Source organism: Serinus canaria, chromosome 1 (assembly GCF_022539315.1).
Source record: "Serinus canaria isolate serCan28SL12 chromosome 1, serCan2020, whole genome shotgun sequence".
NCBI classification, from domain to species: Eukaryota; Metazoa; Chordata; class Aves; order Passeriformes; family Fringillidae; genus Serinus; species Serinus canaria.
In genome coordinates, this window is record NC_066313.1 from 53,764,374 (window position 1) to 53,778,563 (window position 14,190).

The following is a 14,190-nucleotide window of genomic DNA, read 5'->3' on the forward strand; positions in this document are numbered from 1 at the left end:
TTGAGAATTATATTTTCATTACTAAATCTTTAAAATGCTTTGGTCTAGTAAAATGGTATTACATTTAAGTGTCATAGTCATGCTTATACATTTATAATTTTTTATGCAGATCGTCAAGATTCAAGAAGCCACAGCTCCAGAAGAAGTTCCCCTGAGTCAGATCGTCAGGTTCATTCCAGATCCGGGTCCTTTGACAGCAGGGAAAGGCTTCAGGAGCGAGATCGACATGAACATGATCGAGAACGCGAGAGAGACAGGAGAGAGGGGAGACAGAGGGACTGGGACCGAGATGTGGACAAGGACTGGCCAAGGAACCGGGAGCGAGAGAGACTCAGAGAGAGAGAGAGGGATAGGGAGAAAAGACGGGAGCTGGAGAGAGAGAGAGACCGACAGCTGCCTGATCCTGCTGAAAGAGAGAGAGACAGAACTCTTGACATCTCCTCTCAAAAGGAATCAACAAAGCACAGTGAAACCAAACTGGACAGAGATCACGAAAAGGAGTTTGATGGTGCTGGCCGGGACTCAGCAGCTTCAGAGAAGGAGAAAACAGACAAAGATTTAGGAACTTTACAAGGCTTTGAAGATGGAAATGAGGCCGAAAAGGTGGAGAGTCTAGAAGGTGAGCTGTTCTGGGAAATAACCTGGACTAACAAGTGTTTTCTTCTTTCTCTTTTAGCACAGTGCTAAATAGAATAATTTTCTACTGAAAAGCTTATTGGCTTTAGCTTCTCTGCTGTGGAAGCAGACAATGAGAGAAATCTGATTATCATCTTTCTTATTTTTAATTATGTTAGCTGTTTCTTAATTTCTAGAGAAGTCTTGAGGCAAAGAAGCTTAAATCATCTGAAAAAAATTCACCAAACTGCAGTGCTTCTGAATAAGCAGTTTACTAAAAGATAACACCAAAATTTAATTGCCTTGTTATATCATTTTAAGATCTATTTCTTATTTTGGGAGTGACAGGTAATGAGTGAAAAAAAAAAAAAGAACGTGGACTTGGAACTGTTTTTTGGGTTTTTTTTCTGCCAGAGCCCAATTATCATAGAACTGTTTGGCTGATTAGTAGGTGAAACATATGTATGGTTTGGCACAGTAGTCCAAAAATAGCTTTCCTGAGGTAATCTTATAGGTCTTTCCAGACCTAACCTTATCTGAGGTGATCTCAGTAATATCAGCTGAAAATGCAGCTTCATTTTCCTGGTCCTAATGATACTGGGGAGAGTGGGCTTAGAAAGGGGTGAACACTGACAAATTTCTAACAGTTTGTCACATGGATTAGAAGCTTGAGCTTTGCAAGAATAGGGAGTTGGGAAGTGCTTTAACATGAACAACATAAAAGAAAGAGTCTAAATCCAGAGTAACTAGCGTATGTTATGGTTATGCTCATTATGTTTGCCATTCTTAGTAAGAATTACCTGTAGTGTTCATTGTTAATTTGGGCTGCTAAATCAAATGCTGTCTCAAGAGCATGGTGAGGAATATTTAGCACTTAGGTCTTGTACCTGATTACTCACAAAGTGGTCTTTAGAGTTGAGAGATCCTGTTGGGAAAGTTTCATTTAAGGAGATTATCTGTGGAGTGGAAGCACTTGACAAAGATAGTATTTGAAATAAGACTGGAAAAGCCTGATTTTGCTACAATAGACAGAATTAACTATTTTTAAACTGGAGGAAAAGCATGGTGTGCTAAATCTGAGAGTACCATGTAACTTGAGAAAAGAGTAATGAAAGGCCATTCTTGGGTACATGGCCTGTTTCAAGAGGGCACCTGTAACCATATAGGCTGTGCATGTTAAATGTGTTTTTAGGTCTAACCTTTCAGTTTTGATGTGTATTCTTTTGTTTCTTTTTCAAAGGTTATGTTCTAGATTTTCTGCAGGTTATCATCTGTAGGGCGTTATGGTATATTTAGGATTTCTTTTTTTTTTTTAGGAAAATCTATTTTGTAAAATATTAGATGTCATTCCATTTCATTAAAACATATTGTATATAGCATGGTTATGATTTTCTAAGGTTTAGTATACTTCATTATCTTCATTACTTTGTAACTCCTCTTTGCATTGCTCCATTCAGCTGATGAGTGTGTTGAGTTTTTAAGGCAGAATTAATATAAAAATACACTTCCACATAAGAGTGGTGAAAGATAGTCTAGAAATTATCAAACTTTTAATTGAAATTCAAAATATAAAATAATTTTTTTAAATTACATATTGAGAACCATGAATTGTATTATTTTAAATTTCTTAATACAGTAAATTTTTAATGGGTCCAGGCATGTAGTACTGGTGAACTAGTGTATCTGGTACATCAGTGTGGATGCAGCAGATGGATCTTACAGGCAGTGAATATTTAAAGTTATGAGACACAAAATGAAATCTAGTGTGGATCACCTTATTCTCCTTTCTAAAAAGGAAAAACTTGTTAGAAAACTTGTTAGATGGGCTAATGTTAGGAAGGTATGTGGTATTTACTTGGGCAAATTACTGTTGTATGTTGTCTTAACAAAATATGTCAGGATATTTAAATCATCTTAATGTTTTGAACCTAATGTGTTTGCTTTAGGAGTGGGCTTAAATAATGCCTAAGATGCTATATGCTAAATGCAATAAAGCATTGCCAGATGGTCTGAGTAGTTTGTTTATGCTCTACTGGTTTGTCTTTTACTTGCTTTTTCCTTGCTGATTTTTAGGTTAGTTGAGGTGACTACTTTTTCTTCCCACACAAAGGCAAGCAAAAAAAAAAAAACCCAAAGAACAGCTGGGGAACTTAAAATGGAAGCAGTTTCACTCTGGCTGAGGGAGCTGGAAGGTATCAGAATAGTCAATCACAGAGGAGGATCCCTGTAAATTCTGTCCAATGTGTGTGGCATAACTCATTGTTAGTACCCATGGTGGAGTACCATAATAAAGCCTGAGTTTGGAGCAATGGAATTTTGAAGTGCTTGAGTCAGATCTTTCAGTCTTGGAGGTGAGAGGATGTCCCTTTTGTGAACTGCAAAACTCAGTGTTTGAGTGTCTTGTGTTCACAGGTTCTAAGGAATATGTTTCCATATACAGCACACGTCTTTATGTGTGCAGACAGTATGTGGATGGAAAGGAGGGTAACAACTAAAAGAAGTTTGGCATGGTTTTCTAAAAGCTCTTCTTGTGACTGCTACAAAGAGTCTAAAATTCTGTACATAATTGTTTCATTCAGGATACATGTTACCTTTTGTATTTTGGAGTTTTGTTATTTATTTTAGGACCTTTGAACTGAATTCTGTTTTTAGATCAATGTGCTAAAGCATCTGAAAGACTTAGTGGCACTTAGATTTTTATAAACTATTTATTATTATAAACTACATATCAGATCTCAGATAATCAACATGTATGTTGTGAAAATGACCTTCTCTGAGCATTTTGACTAATACTGCACCAAAAAACTGACCAGTGTATGTAAAATTCGAACTGCCACATTGTGTTTGGGAGGAATAACTTCACTGTTTCTCTGGGTTAATAACAGTTTTTAGGTTGAATATACTTGTTCCTAAAAGCTAACAGTTTAGTTTCTAAACCTTTTTGTCTTCAGGCAGTGTACAGTATGTTTAGAAAACAAATATGATTGCTTTAAAGCTACAATATGTATCTGTCTCTATAGGAGGAGAGGATGAAACAAAGACTAATGATGTGCAGTCACTGGGGTCTGGTGCTGGAGAATACGAGCCTATCAGTGATGATGAACTGGATGAAATTCTGGCAGGTGATGCTGAAAAGCGTGAGGATCAACAGGAGGATGAGAAGATGCCTGGTAAAAGTATATCAACCACCTTTTGTGATAATTTGAATATAAAGATTAGAGCCGTGTGCATATAATGCTGTTGTTGTGATGCTGACAGTATTTCTGAATTAGGAGTGCAGTCTGGGAGCAGATTCTGTCTGTGCTTGAATGCTTTCCAAGTGCATTGGGAAGAATGGAATTGCCTAATTGTCCTAAGTTCAGTTGGGTAATCTGGGCTCTGTGAACCAGCTTTCTGAGCATTTAATTTGAATCCATCTTAGCATGTTCAGTTGTACTGTGACTCTTCTGAATTCATAAATAATATCTCCAAACCTGCTGGCTAAGCAGGATCTGAGCAACCTTTCACGAAGGAATTGCAATAAAAATAAAGCAGAATATTAGGCATGGGTTGGGGTTTTTAATCCATATAGCTTTTTATTTCTATTTCTTTTTGTATTTCTGCCATTTTCCACACATTCAAGTGAGTTTTGACATTCTTACATGAAAGGTCCAAGAGGTCTGCAGAACAAAGTTCATCTAATATATATTGCTTTCAGGAGACAGCCGTGTGCACAGCATGTGAAATTAATCAGCTGTAGTAAGGGGTGGTGATGGGATAACTAATTCTCCATCAATGTTTTTGCAGATCCAGTGGATGTTATAGATGTAGACTGGTCCAGTCTTATGCCAAAGCAGCCAAAAGAACCACGTGAGCCTGGAGCTGCACTCTTAAAATTCACACCAGGTGCTGTTATGTTGAGAGTTGGCATTTCCAAGCGATTGGCAGGACCAGAGCTCTTCACCAAAATAAAAGAGACGTGCCAGAGAGTGCTAGAAAAACCTAAAGGTAACTTCTGCTGGGATTAAACTGTCTTTTTTTTGTAGTGACAAAGTCCTTGTGAAATGTGCATTAGTTCATTATTTTAGGTTTCAAAGACCACAGAAAGTGTATAATGAGTATTGTGTGAAAATTACAGAAATGTGATACAGCAGTATGTTAGTCAGATTAGTGTTTTGATTCCAACAATGGTAAGGAGGTCTAGACTAATAAACAAAAAAGAATTGCTTTTATCTTAGTGGAATATTCTTTTTGTGAGACCATTCATGCTTTCCTAGTCTAAAGTGTATTAGCAGTTTCTTAGAGAGCTAAATATCTTTTCCAGTGAAATGTATTATTCCATAGTAGTAGTATTTCAAGAAAGAAACAAGATTTCTTATTTTCGTACTAAGGATCCTTTCTAGAATTCATAGATAGGGGTTTTGGATCAGAATGAAGACACTAAGTTAAATATGTATATTATACCTCTACTAAAAGTGGAAAATACAATCATTTACAGGTTTGGAATTGGAACAAAGTGTATGTCATGAGACATGCATGACAAATGGCATAGACATCAATTGTACTAGTACTGTTTACTACAGTTCTGAGTGTTAGCAGGGTTTTTACATGAGAAGGAGTACTAATTTTTCTCTTTCACATCTCAGGAACCAATTGAGCTGTTTGCAACAACTTGCATGGTAGAATGGTGCTTTTGGGACTATGAAAAATTTGCTTTCTAAGCAAATTAATGCAGGATCTAAATGTTAGAAAATTGTGGCTTATAAATAATAGTATCTGTGGAGCTCGTGTTTTTTTTACTTGGTGAATTCTAGTTCTTAATTTGGAACAATGCCTTTCACTTTACATTATTCTTTGTGCAGTTGTCTTGTTCTGAGAACCTCACATTCTCAGATGGGGGTGAGGGGGGTGGAAATCCAAAACTTTCAGCTGTGCTAATCACCATCAATGTCACTGTTTGCTTGAGCCATTTAAATTACTTAACCATATGAATCGTGAGCTGTTATACCTGCTCCTACATTTTTATTTTTTTAAGACAAATAAAATACTGAGTCTTCCTGAGCATACAAACTGATAATAGTCAAGGTATGAACTGTGTCTCTCTCCCTCTAAGCTTTAATTTCACTGTATACTTCAACAGTTCTTACCAGGGATTCCTTGCAACAGCAATTGCACTGCAAGATCACTCCACCTGGCTGTTTAAAATGATATCTGAACTAATCTCAGCAGTCTTTGCATACTTCCCTAGAAATAAAGTCCTTAGTGATAACAGGAGGCTCTCCAGTACTGCCTTTGGACTGTCTTAAGTATACTTGGATTCAGCAGAACCTTGTTCTGGAGAGGATGGGGGATTTGAAGTGCCCCTCTTGATTTCCCTTTGGCGTGTGTGTTCAGTCTCTCACACATCAGAGTTCCTTGACTGCCAGTAGGCTTTCAAGTGTATGCACTTCCTCTGCAATCTGCCAGGTGAATGTTCTCTGTGTAGAGATTACACAGCCACAGCACATTATCATCTAAAGAAACACACAAATACAGTGCCCTGAAAACTGACTGAATCTGAGCTAGTGTGTGTAACAATGCAAATGTAGCATTTTCATTCTGGACTTCATGGTTGTATAATTTGTCTCCCTGTCTTATTCCTTAGGTTGGTGTTCCCATCTTTGTTCTTGTTGAGGAACAAATTGAAATATTTTTGGTAATACTATTAAATACTGAAAGTAGGGAAATTATACCTTGTTTCAGGGTGTGTTTTTTAAATTATTTTTTCTTTGGAAACAAAAATCTGTAGTATGTGATGTGATGGTATTGGGAATTTTAGCTGACTTGCCCTCTATTATATGCAATTGTTCCTCTAAGGATATAGACATGCTTACTTGCCAAATATGCTCAGCAAGCATCTGGCATCTGAGAAGACTCTGCATGCTGTCCATGTTACCTTTGAAGTGGCCTTTTTGTGTCTTGTCACTTATTTCCATTTTTTGATTGTCCATTGAGGTTGTCTTTGACTACAGTGCAGTTCTTTTTAACCTGGCCTTCATTTCATGGAACTTTCTTGTTTCTTTTCACCTTGTTTAAAAACTACTGAGTTTCATCTGCATTCTGAGTAGTTTAAAAAATGCATCTTTGTCCTCTTCTGTGTTCATACTGCCAAACTGCTGAAGCAGTCTTTGCTTTTGCTTTTTTTGGTTTGTTTGGTTTTTTTTGCTTTGCTTTATTTTTCCTCAGGGTTCTTCACATCTAGAGTGAGGTGTTAAATTCTCTGCTGAACACCCAGCTTTACTGTATAGAGGCAGCTGGATTGGACTCAGCCATGTACCTTTTCAGCTTTTTGTCTATTACATGATAATCTTCCTATTTGCTGTAAAAGGGCTATAAATCAATGAGCTCTGGTCCACCTCTTTTTGTGCACTCTTTTTGTCTTTGCATTTCATAGAAACAGACTTGTTGCAGAGCAAGATTCACCTCAGGACCCATCTTTTCTAAAAGTGTTCTTTCTGCACGCTGTTTCTTCTGGTAAATGTGTTGAAGGACTGGTCCTGTCACCTTGAGTTCTGTTAAATGCTTTAGGTGAGCCAGTAGGAGGGGGTAGTCCACTGGCAGCTGCTGACTTGTTCTCCAGGTTCGTCCTCCACAAATGAAAAAATTCTTCTAGGTGGTTGTATTTCACTTCTGCATAGCCATACAAAAACAGTGTTGACACTAGCACAGTTACCTGATGTCTTGCAAAGAAGTGAAACTTGGGCTACTTTATGATTAATGCAGGTGGTAAGCAAACACCTTTTGTCCGTCACATGTCTGACCATAAATCATACCCCGTCTTCTGTCCAAAGCTGTCACTTGATTTTTAGGCTTCCCAGTGATTGCTGTCTCAATATTGCTTTCCAGTGCTGAAACTAAATACAAGGGTATCCATCCTTCCCTTTCGATGGTGAAGGATTTATTAATGTTATTTTATAAACTCAAATACTCTTTTTTTTTTCCCAAACCTTGATATTATATAGAAGGCAGAAATACAAATAGTAAAACATAAAGAAAATTCTTATGACTGTTTGGTGCTGTTGAAAACTACCATGTATATATTAATCTCTGGAAATCTCAATTCTTTCTAGATGCAGAAAACCTTTTTGAACACGAACTGGGAGCACTGAACATGGCTGCACTTAGGCGAAAAGAAGAGAGAGCAGGTCTTCTCAGCAATCTGGGTCCTTGCTGCAAAGCACTGTGCTTCCGCAGGGATTCTGCAATTCGTAAGCAGCTCATGAAGAATGAAAAGGCAAGTGGTCTGCTGACAGTGCTGGGTCAAAGTGTGGCAGCACAGATGCCCCTAAGCAGAGCTTTTCTCTGGGAGATAATTTTTGTGTTTGTTGTTCTGAAGGAGATCTGATCCTTTAAATAATAAACTGACTTTTATTTAGAGAGGTATTTATTTTTATGTAAATTGAGAGATTAACTTAAATTTGAGACTAGAGCTAGTTCCTGTTTCTTATCATTTTGTTGTTTAAATTCTGGAGATACATTTTCTATATTTAGAGAATACATAATGAAAATAATTAGGTAAAAGATTATTTCAAAGGTAACTGTTGAATGACTTCCTTGCTTAAGATTCCATGTGCTTTTATAAGAATTGTAAGAATCCAAGTTAAAATTAAAACTTCAGCAGTGGGTTTTATGATTTTGAATGCTAGTAGAAAAATCATTAATTCTCCAAGTCTTTTCTAGTGGTACGATTAGTATGATTAAACCTGTAATTACTGAGAGTACTTGAGGTTAATTTCCCAGCTTGCATGTTAAAAGACATTGTTTTCAGTTCTTCCTTTTTTTAAATTCCATTTCCACTTTCAACAGGGTGCAACAAAACAAACTTACACAAATTCTGCAGCAATGGACAGCGACTTGTTACGGTTGAGTCTACGGTTATTCAAACGAAAGACTGTGTGCCAGGTTCCCGGGCAGGAAAAGACAGAGGACAGCAAAATTCCACAGCCAGCTCTCCAGCAGGAAGTGTGTGTGACTTGAGGAAATGGCTGCAGTGGCACTTCCTTGATTTTGAGTTGATTTCTCACTACCAGTGTTGGTGTTGCTGTTTAGAACTGGTGGTTGTAAAGCGGCTCTAGAAGATGAAAGGAAATATTCCATTTGTACACAGTTAAGAGTATTGGTTTTAGATGTGAATAGGAGTGAAAAATTAAGACTTCTGTGTGGAGGTCTCTGCAATTTTTGTAATATTGAACCTTACACTGTAACATAAACCTGTTTTATGGTGCATCAAGTGTAATAATGTGAAGATGTCTGGGTTTAGCAGTTTATAACATCAAATGATATTAAACTGAGGAAAACTGTCGGTGTATCTTTTTCCTTATTATGAATGGGTATTTCCACTACCACCTTGGTCCCTCAGTACACTTCTCAAATTTGTTAAATAGCTGTGAGTCTGTTTGCCTTTTTTTTTCCAAATCCCTTTCTTATAGTAGCCTCTGGTGTGGATTTGGATCAAACTCTAGCTCTTTTCCATCTTTAACATAGGAAATTTCCTTTAATTTCCTTTAATTCCTTTTGGACACAAAAACCTTGTCCAGTCAGTTAAGGCTCCCTTTTTTGTTGATTAAAGAGAAAGTTAAAAATAAACCAAACAAAAAAAAAAACCACTCAAATTATTTATGACCAGTTTTAGGTGTCTATACTTATGAGACTAACTGCATTTTGGAAATGCTGCCTGCTTTCAAAAGGACTGACTGGTGCATTTTGAAAAACACCTGAAGAGAAGCGCAGTCATTGGTCAAAGCCAGCAGGGCTTTGTCCTTTTACAACAAGGTAACCTACGTGCTTGATCAAGGAAAGCCAGTTGATGTAATCTTCTTGGATTTCAGTAAAGTTTTTGGTAGTGTCTCTCAAATACCCTTCTGGACAAAAGGGATATCCAGGACACAGCTGGATAAGCACATCGTGTCATTGGTGAGCAGCTGCCTCATGGGTCAGGTACACTGGGTTATAGTGAATGGGGTGACATCAGAGTGGGAACCTGCCACTATTGGGGTTCCACAGGGCTCCATCCTCAGCCCCTGTGCTCTTGGTCATCTTCATTAGGGGCTAAGCAAGCTTCCCAGTGATACTAAGTTGGGAGGAGCTCTTGATTCCCTGGGAGGCAGAGGGGCCCTGAAAAGGGCCTTGACAAATTACAGATGGGCAATCACCACCCATATGAAGTTCAACAAGGGCAAGTGCCAGATTCTGCTCTTGGGATGGGACTATCCTGGAAGTATGGACAGACTGGGGAATGAGATCCCCATGGAAAGGGTCCTGGGGGCCCTGGCTGATGGCAGGTCAGGAGTGCCCTAGCTGCCAACCCTGTCCTGGGGTGTTTCAGGTACAGCATCACCAGCTGGGCAAGGGAGGGGATTGTCCTACTCTGCTCTGAATTGGGGCTGCCTCATCTCGAGTGCTGGGGGCAGTTTTGGGTGCCACAATATAAACAAGACATTCAACTATTAAAAAGTGTCTGAAACGAGGACAGTGAAGGACCCTGAGGGAATGCCATAGGAGGAGCAGCTGAGGTCACTTGGTCCATTCAGCCTGGAGGAGAGCAGAGACCTCATTGTGGTCTTCAGCATCCTCACAAGGGGAAGAGGAGGGGCAGGCACTGATCTCTCTGGTGACCAGTGACAGGACCAGAGGAAACAGCATGAAGCTGAGATGGAAGGTTTAGGTTGGATATCAGGAAAATATTCCTCACCCAGAGGGTGCTTGGGCACTGGAACAGGCTCTCCAGGGAAGTGGTCAGAGCACTAAGCCTGACAGAGTTCAAGAAGCATTTGGACAAGGCTTTCAGGCATATGGTGTGATTCCTGGGGTGTTCTCTGCAGGGCCAGGAGTCTGACTTAGATGATTCCTGTGGGTCCCTTCCAACTCAGGGATGAATTTTATATTCTGTTAATTATCAGGGCAGTTCAATCCCATGCAGCAGCCTGAGGGTGTTTCACAGTTGCTGAGTTTCAGGAGGTTTTGTGTGTTATCTGTAGAGGCAGTGACCAATGTTTTTGCTGGTTATTAAGTTTCAGAGGCATGTTAGGGACTTGTCAAGCCTAGGCTCAATTTTGTAAGAATTGTTTTGTTACAAAAGGGGTGAGGGATCTTTGGATCATACCAGTAAGGTATTTTTAGGTAGTCTGTGTTGTCCTCTTGAAACCAAGACTTCTAAAACCTCACACTAAGTCTGTATACACCTCTACACTTTTCCTGGCACTAAACTTGAACTGTTGCTTTGAATTCTGCTCATAGAGGATTGAAAAAAAATCCATAGCTATAACTTGATACTGGATTGATTTGTTGTTCTCACACAGGTTGAAAATGAGTTATGAACCACTAAATCTTTTGACAAGTTTATATCAGTTTCTTATGCTTTTTCTCCACTTGGAACCAGCACACTGTGGTGGGATGTTGAGTGTGCTAACAGCAGGTCTGTCTCACATCTGTTGTGATTGCTGACAGTTGTATTGGCTTCAGGCAGAGCCCTAACTATGAACAGCAATGCAATTCAAATACAGAGATTTCTTACTACAATGCTTTCTGTAACACTTGGTACCTAAATGTTCTTCCACTACATTTAAAGAATTGTTGAAGAAGACATGAGGAAGTTTCTACTTCTGTTTTTAGTTCTATTTTATTAAGTGCCCACACAGCAGTGTATAGTATTCATATCAAATATAAATAATGTGAGAAATCTCTGCCTTTTTTTTTTAAATTCTTACTAAATTATGTGACTCAGGCAAAACTTCATTTTATGTCTTTCACTTGCTGGACATTTTTAGCTTGCTAACTATTATTTGTGATGTCATTGATGATTTTATATACACTTATAAAAAATAACGTGTCTTAAACACTGTAGTACCTGAACAAGAGTTAACAAACCAATTCTACTCAGCATTTAAATGTGTTCTCACCTGTTTTATAGCTACAGTAATGCTGACTTTAAGCTGAAAGTATCAGATCATTGCTACCAATTATGTTAAAGCCTATTTTAACCTCCGTCTCTAAAAGACATAAAAATATTTGATAGCTACAAACAGCCTTATCTAGACCACAGTACACAAAATAGATCAATGGTGTGGCATTTAATTACACTGTGCTTTAAACCATCTTCCTCTAAAACAGTCAAGGTGTATATATGCACTTAGTTTGGAGAAGAATATTTCACATTACCCTAGAAAATGCAAAAAAAAGTAGGTCTGTTGGGCTACTATGAGTATCTCCTGAAGTGATACTCTCCTGTCAAAGCCAGTGCTGGGCTGTACCATCATTTGCTGGGATTATACAAAGAACAGTGCTGAAATTGCCTGTTACACACCTTCACTTTTATTCTATTTGCAGCACTTATGACTGGGAGAAAACATATGTGTTCCTATGTGAAGCACTAAGATTTTTTTCAAGCATTTCCCTTCACCTGGCAGGAATTACTGTACAGGTAGAGCCCAGTAAGTGTGAAGTTCCTATACATGAGTATTTTGGTCTCCATCATTTTATCTAAAACAGTTAGATAAAACAAACAAAAGATAGATAAACTATCTATCTTTTGTTTGTTTTGTTTGCAGAGAATATAAGTTAAAAACTGTGATCAGGTAGTTTTACAATAGCTTTAAGAAAAGGAGAATTGCCCACATCCCAATTTCAGAAAAAGGCATGAAACTTCTCTGAATTGCACACCTTGCTTTAGGACCTCCCATCTTTGGACCCTCCACTCCTTCCCTGCATTGATCATCATTTCTGTGATGGGTCTTCTTGCATCTTTTCCTTCCTCCCCATTTCTCTCCTAGCTTGATTTTGTGTGGAAAAAGAATGGGTGGAACAATTTTACATTTTACATTTCCCATTTTGCAAGGCTGCAGGAGGATACACAAGAGCCTGTAATGTATCTGGCAGTGGGGCTAAATGTGAGCCTTGGGTTCCCCTTTGTGCTCTGGCTTCGAGTCTGAAAACATGGAGAAGCATCTCTCCCTACTCAGTTTCTCCTTTTAAGCTGTGGCAATGACTTTAAAGCAGTCCCTGAACCAGATTAGAGACGTCTGCCCTCTCTGCTGCTAAGCCCATGCTGTGCCTAGTTGGATGATAAATTAGTTTGAAGCATCCCTGAGGTGCCACTGGCACGTGGCTCTGCAGAGCAACGAGCTGTGCCTGTGCTGCTGGATGAACCCGGCTTTTGTCCCAGTGAAATGCTGGGCCCAGCTCCTGCAGCCAGAACAGATCCAAAGGCAGAGCAGATTTTTAGAGCCTGGAGACACAAATGGCACTATGACCTGTATCTTGGGGTAGTGTCACATTCATTATCCCAAACAGTACTTTAGGGCTATTGCTGCTTCAGCTAGTGGAGGGAGATAGGGATTTTGACAGTGGGCCATCTGCACAGTGTACTCAAAAGCAGAGTTTAAACAATTTTGCTAGATTAAGGCTTTTATTTGAGTTGCCTTGACACGGTTGTATTCTCCTTTTCCTGCTGTAGAGATGCCCTTCAGCAGGAAACAGGCTGAGTGGAGCTGGACACAGCCTGTGTGTTCAATTCCAAAATTTGCTACCAGCTAAAAGAGTTCAGGAACCTCTTGTTTTGCAGTAGCAGTCAAAGTATGTTTTTCAAAAGGTCCTTTTACAAAGCAGCTGGTTTTATTGTGCAAGTCTTTGTTTTAATGCCAGTTGGAGGCCCAAAGTTATAGTACGAAATGCTTGGTCTTGCTGCACACATTGTAAAGTGAGTAAGGGTTTGTGGGCAGTGTGGGTGTCCAAGGTGTTTTTGGATGCAATTTGGATTTGGATGCAATTGAGAATGTCAAATGAATTGTTAAAATAATAATCAAAAGCTCTAAGGAAAGCCCTAAACTCCAAAGTAAAGCATGTGACCAAACGTCAAGATGTGAGGAGTTTCTTCAACAAGTAGCCTCCAGAAAATTTGAAAATTTGTCCCATCAGACTCCATAAAGGAGACTAATCATGTGGGAGAGACAAGTACTAAAACAAATGCCCAGAGTTTTATGGAAGAAGACTGGTTTTGTACTGAACAGCCAGTGTTATTGCCTCTCTCCTATCAGCAGGGATCAATTGATGAAAGGGGGAAGATAAACATCTTCTGGGAAAGCTTAATTTCTTAATATCAGCTTTCACTGCTGGGGGTGCATCTACCACAGGCTTGCTTTCTTTCATTAGTGATGAAGTTGAGGTAATACCTATAAAAATTGAAGTGTCAGAATACATGTTAGTACAAACTGCTGAGGCACAGAGCAATGTGCTGCCAGATTTTGAGTGTATGTTCATATGTGAAAGGGCTGTGATAGCTGCAAGCATGCAGTTCTAACCAAGGGGAGACTGAAGCAATGGGTTTTGGATGAGGATTTTAAGACAGCTCTCAGCTTTGGGTGCAATGGAAAATGTTCTTTCTCATTGACTTAATGATTCAGTTCAGTGTTTGGATATATTCACAATCTGAGTGGGACAATCTGAGGGCACAATCTGAGTGGCATAGGTTGTAGTTTTCAGGAGTGTGGGTTCACACTCCTAAAAGCTGGGGACTCACTCATTGGAATGAAGGAGGCAGAAGGATCTAGGTGTGCTAGGTGA

General features: G+C 39.0%; 1 protein-coding gene across 3 annotated transcripts in view; it reads left to right on the top strand.

The window, feature by feature from the left end:
* Positions 1 to 8,935, top strand: part of ZC3H13 (zinc finger CCCH-type containing 13) — a 46,222-nt gene extending 37,287 nt beyond the window's left edge. For 2 of the 3 annotated variants that reach the window (XM_050981486.1, XM_050981408.1), the window contains exons 16-20: positions 110 to 619; positions 3,636 to 3,791; positions 4,402 to 4,602; positions 7,704 to 7,867; positions 8,440 to 8,935. In XM_050981486.1, coding sequence (XP_050837443.1) covers positions 110 to 619; positions 3,636 to 3,791; positions 4,402 to 4,602; positions 7,704 to 7,867; positions 8,440 to 8,610 — 1,202 coding nt within the window. In that variant the 3' untranslated portion in view covers positions 8,611 to 8,935. The remainder of the gene's footprint in view (positions 1 to 109; positions 620 to 3,635; positions 3,792 to 4,401; positions 4,603 to 7,703; positions 7,868 to 8,439) is intronic. The other variant, XM_050981538.1, reaches the window with a different exon arrangement.
* Positions 8,936 to 14,190: the final 5,255 nt, after the last annotated feature.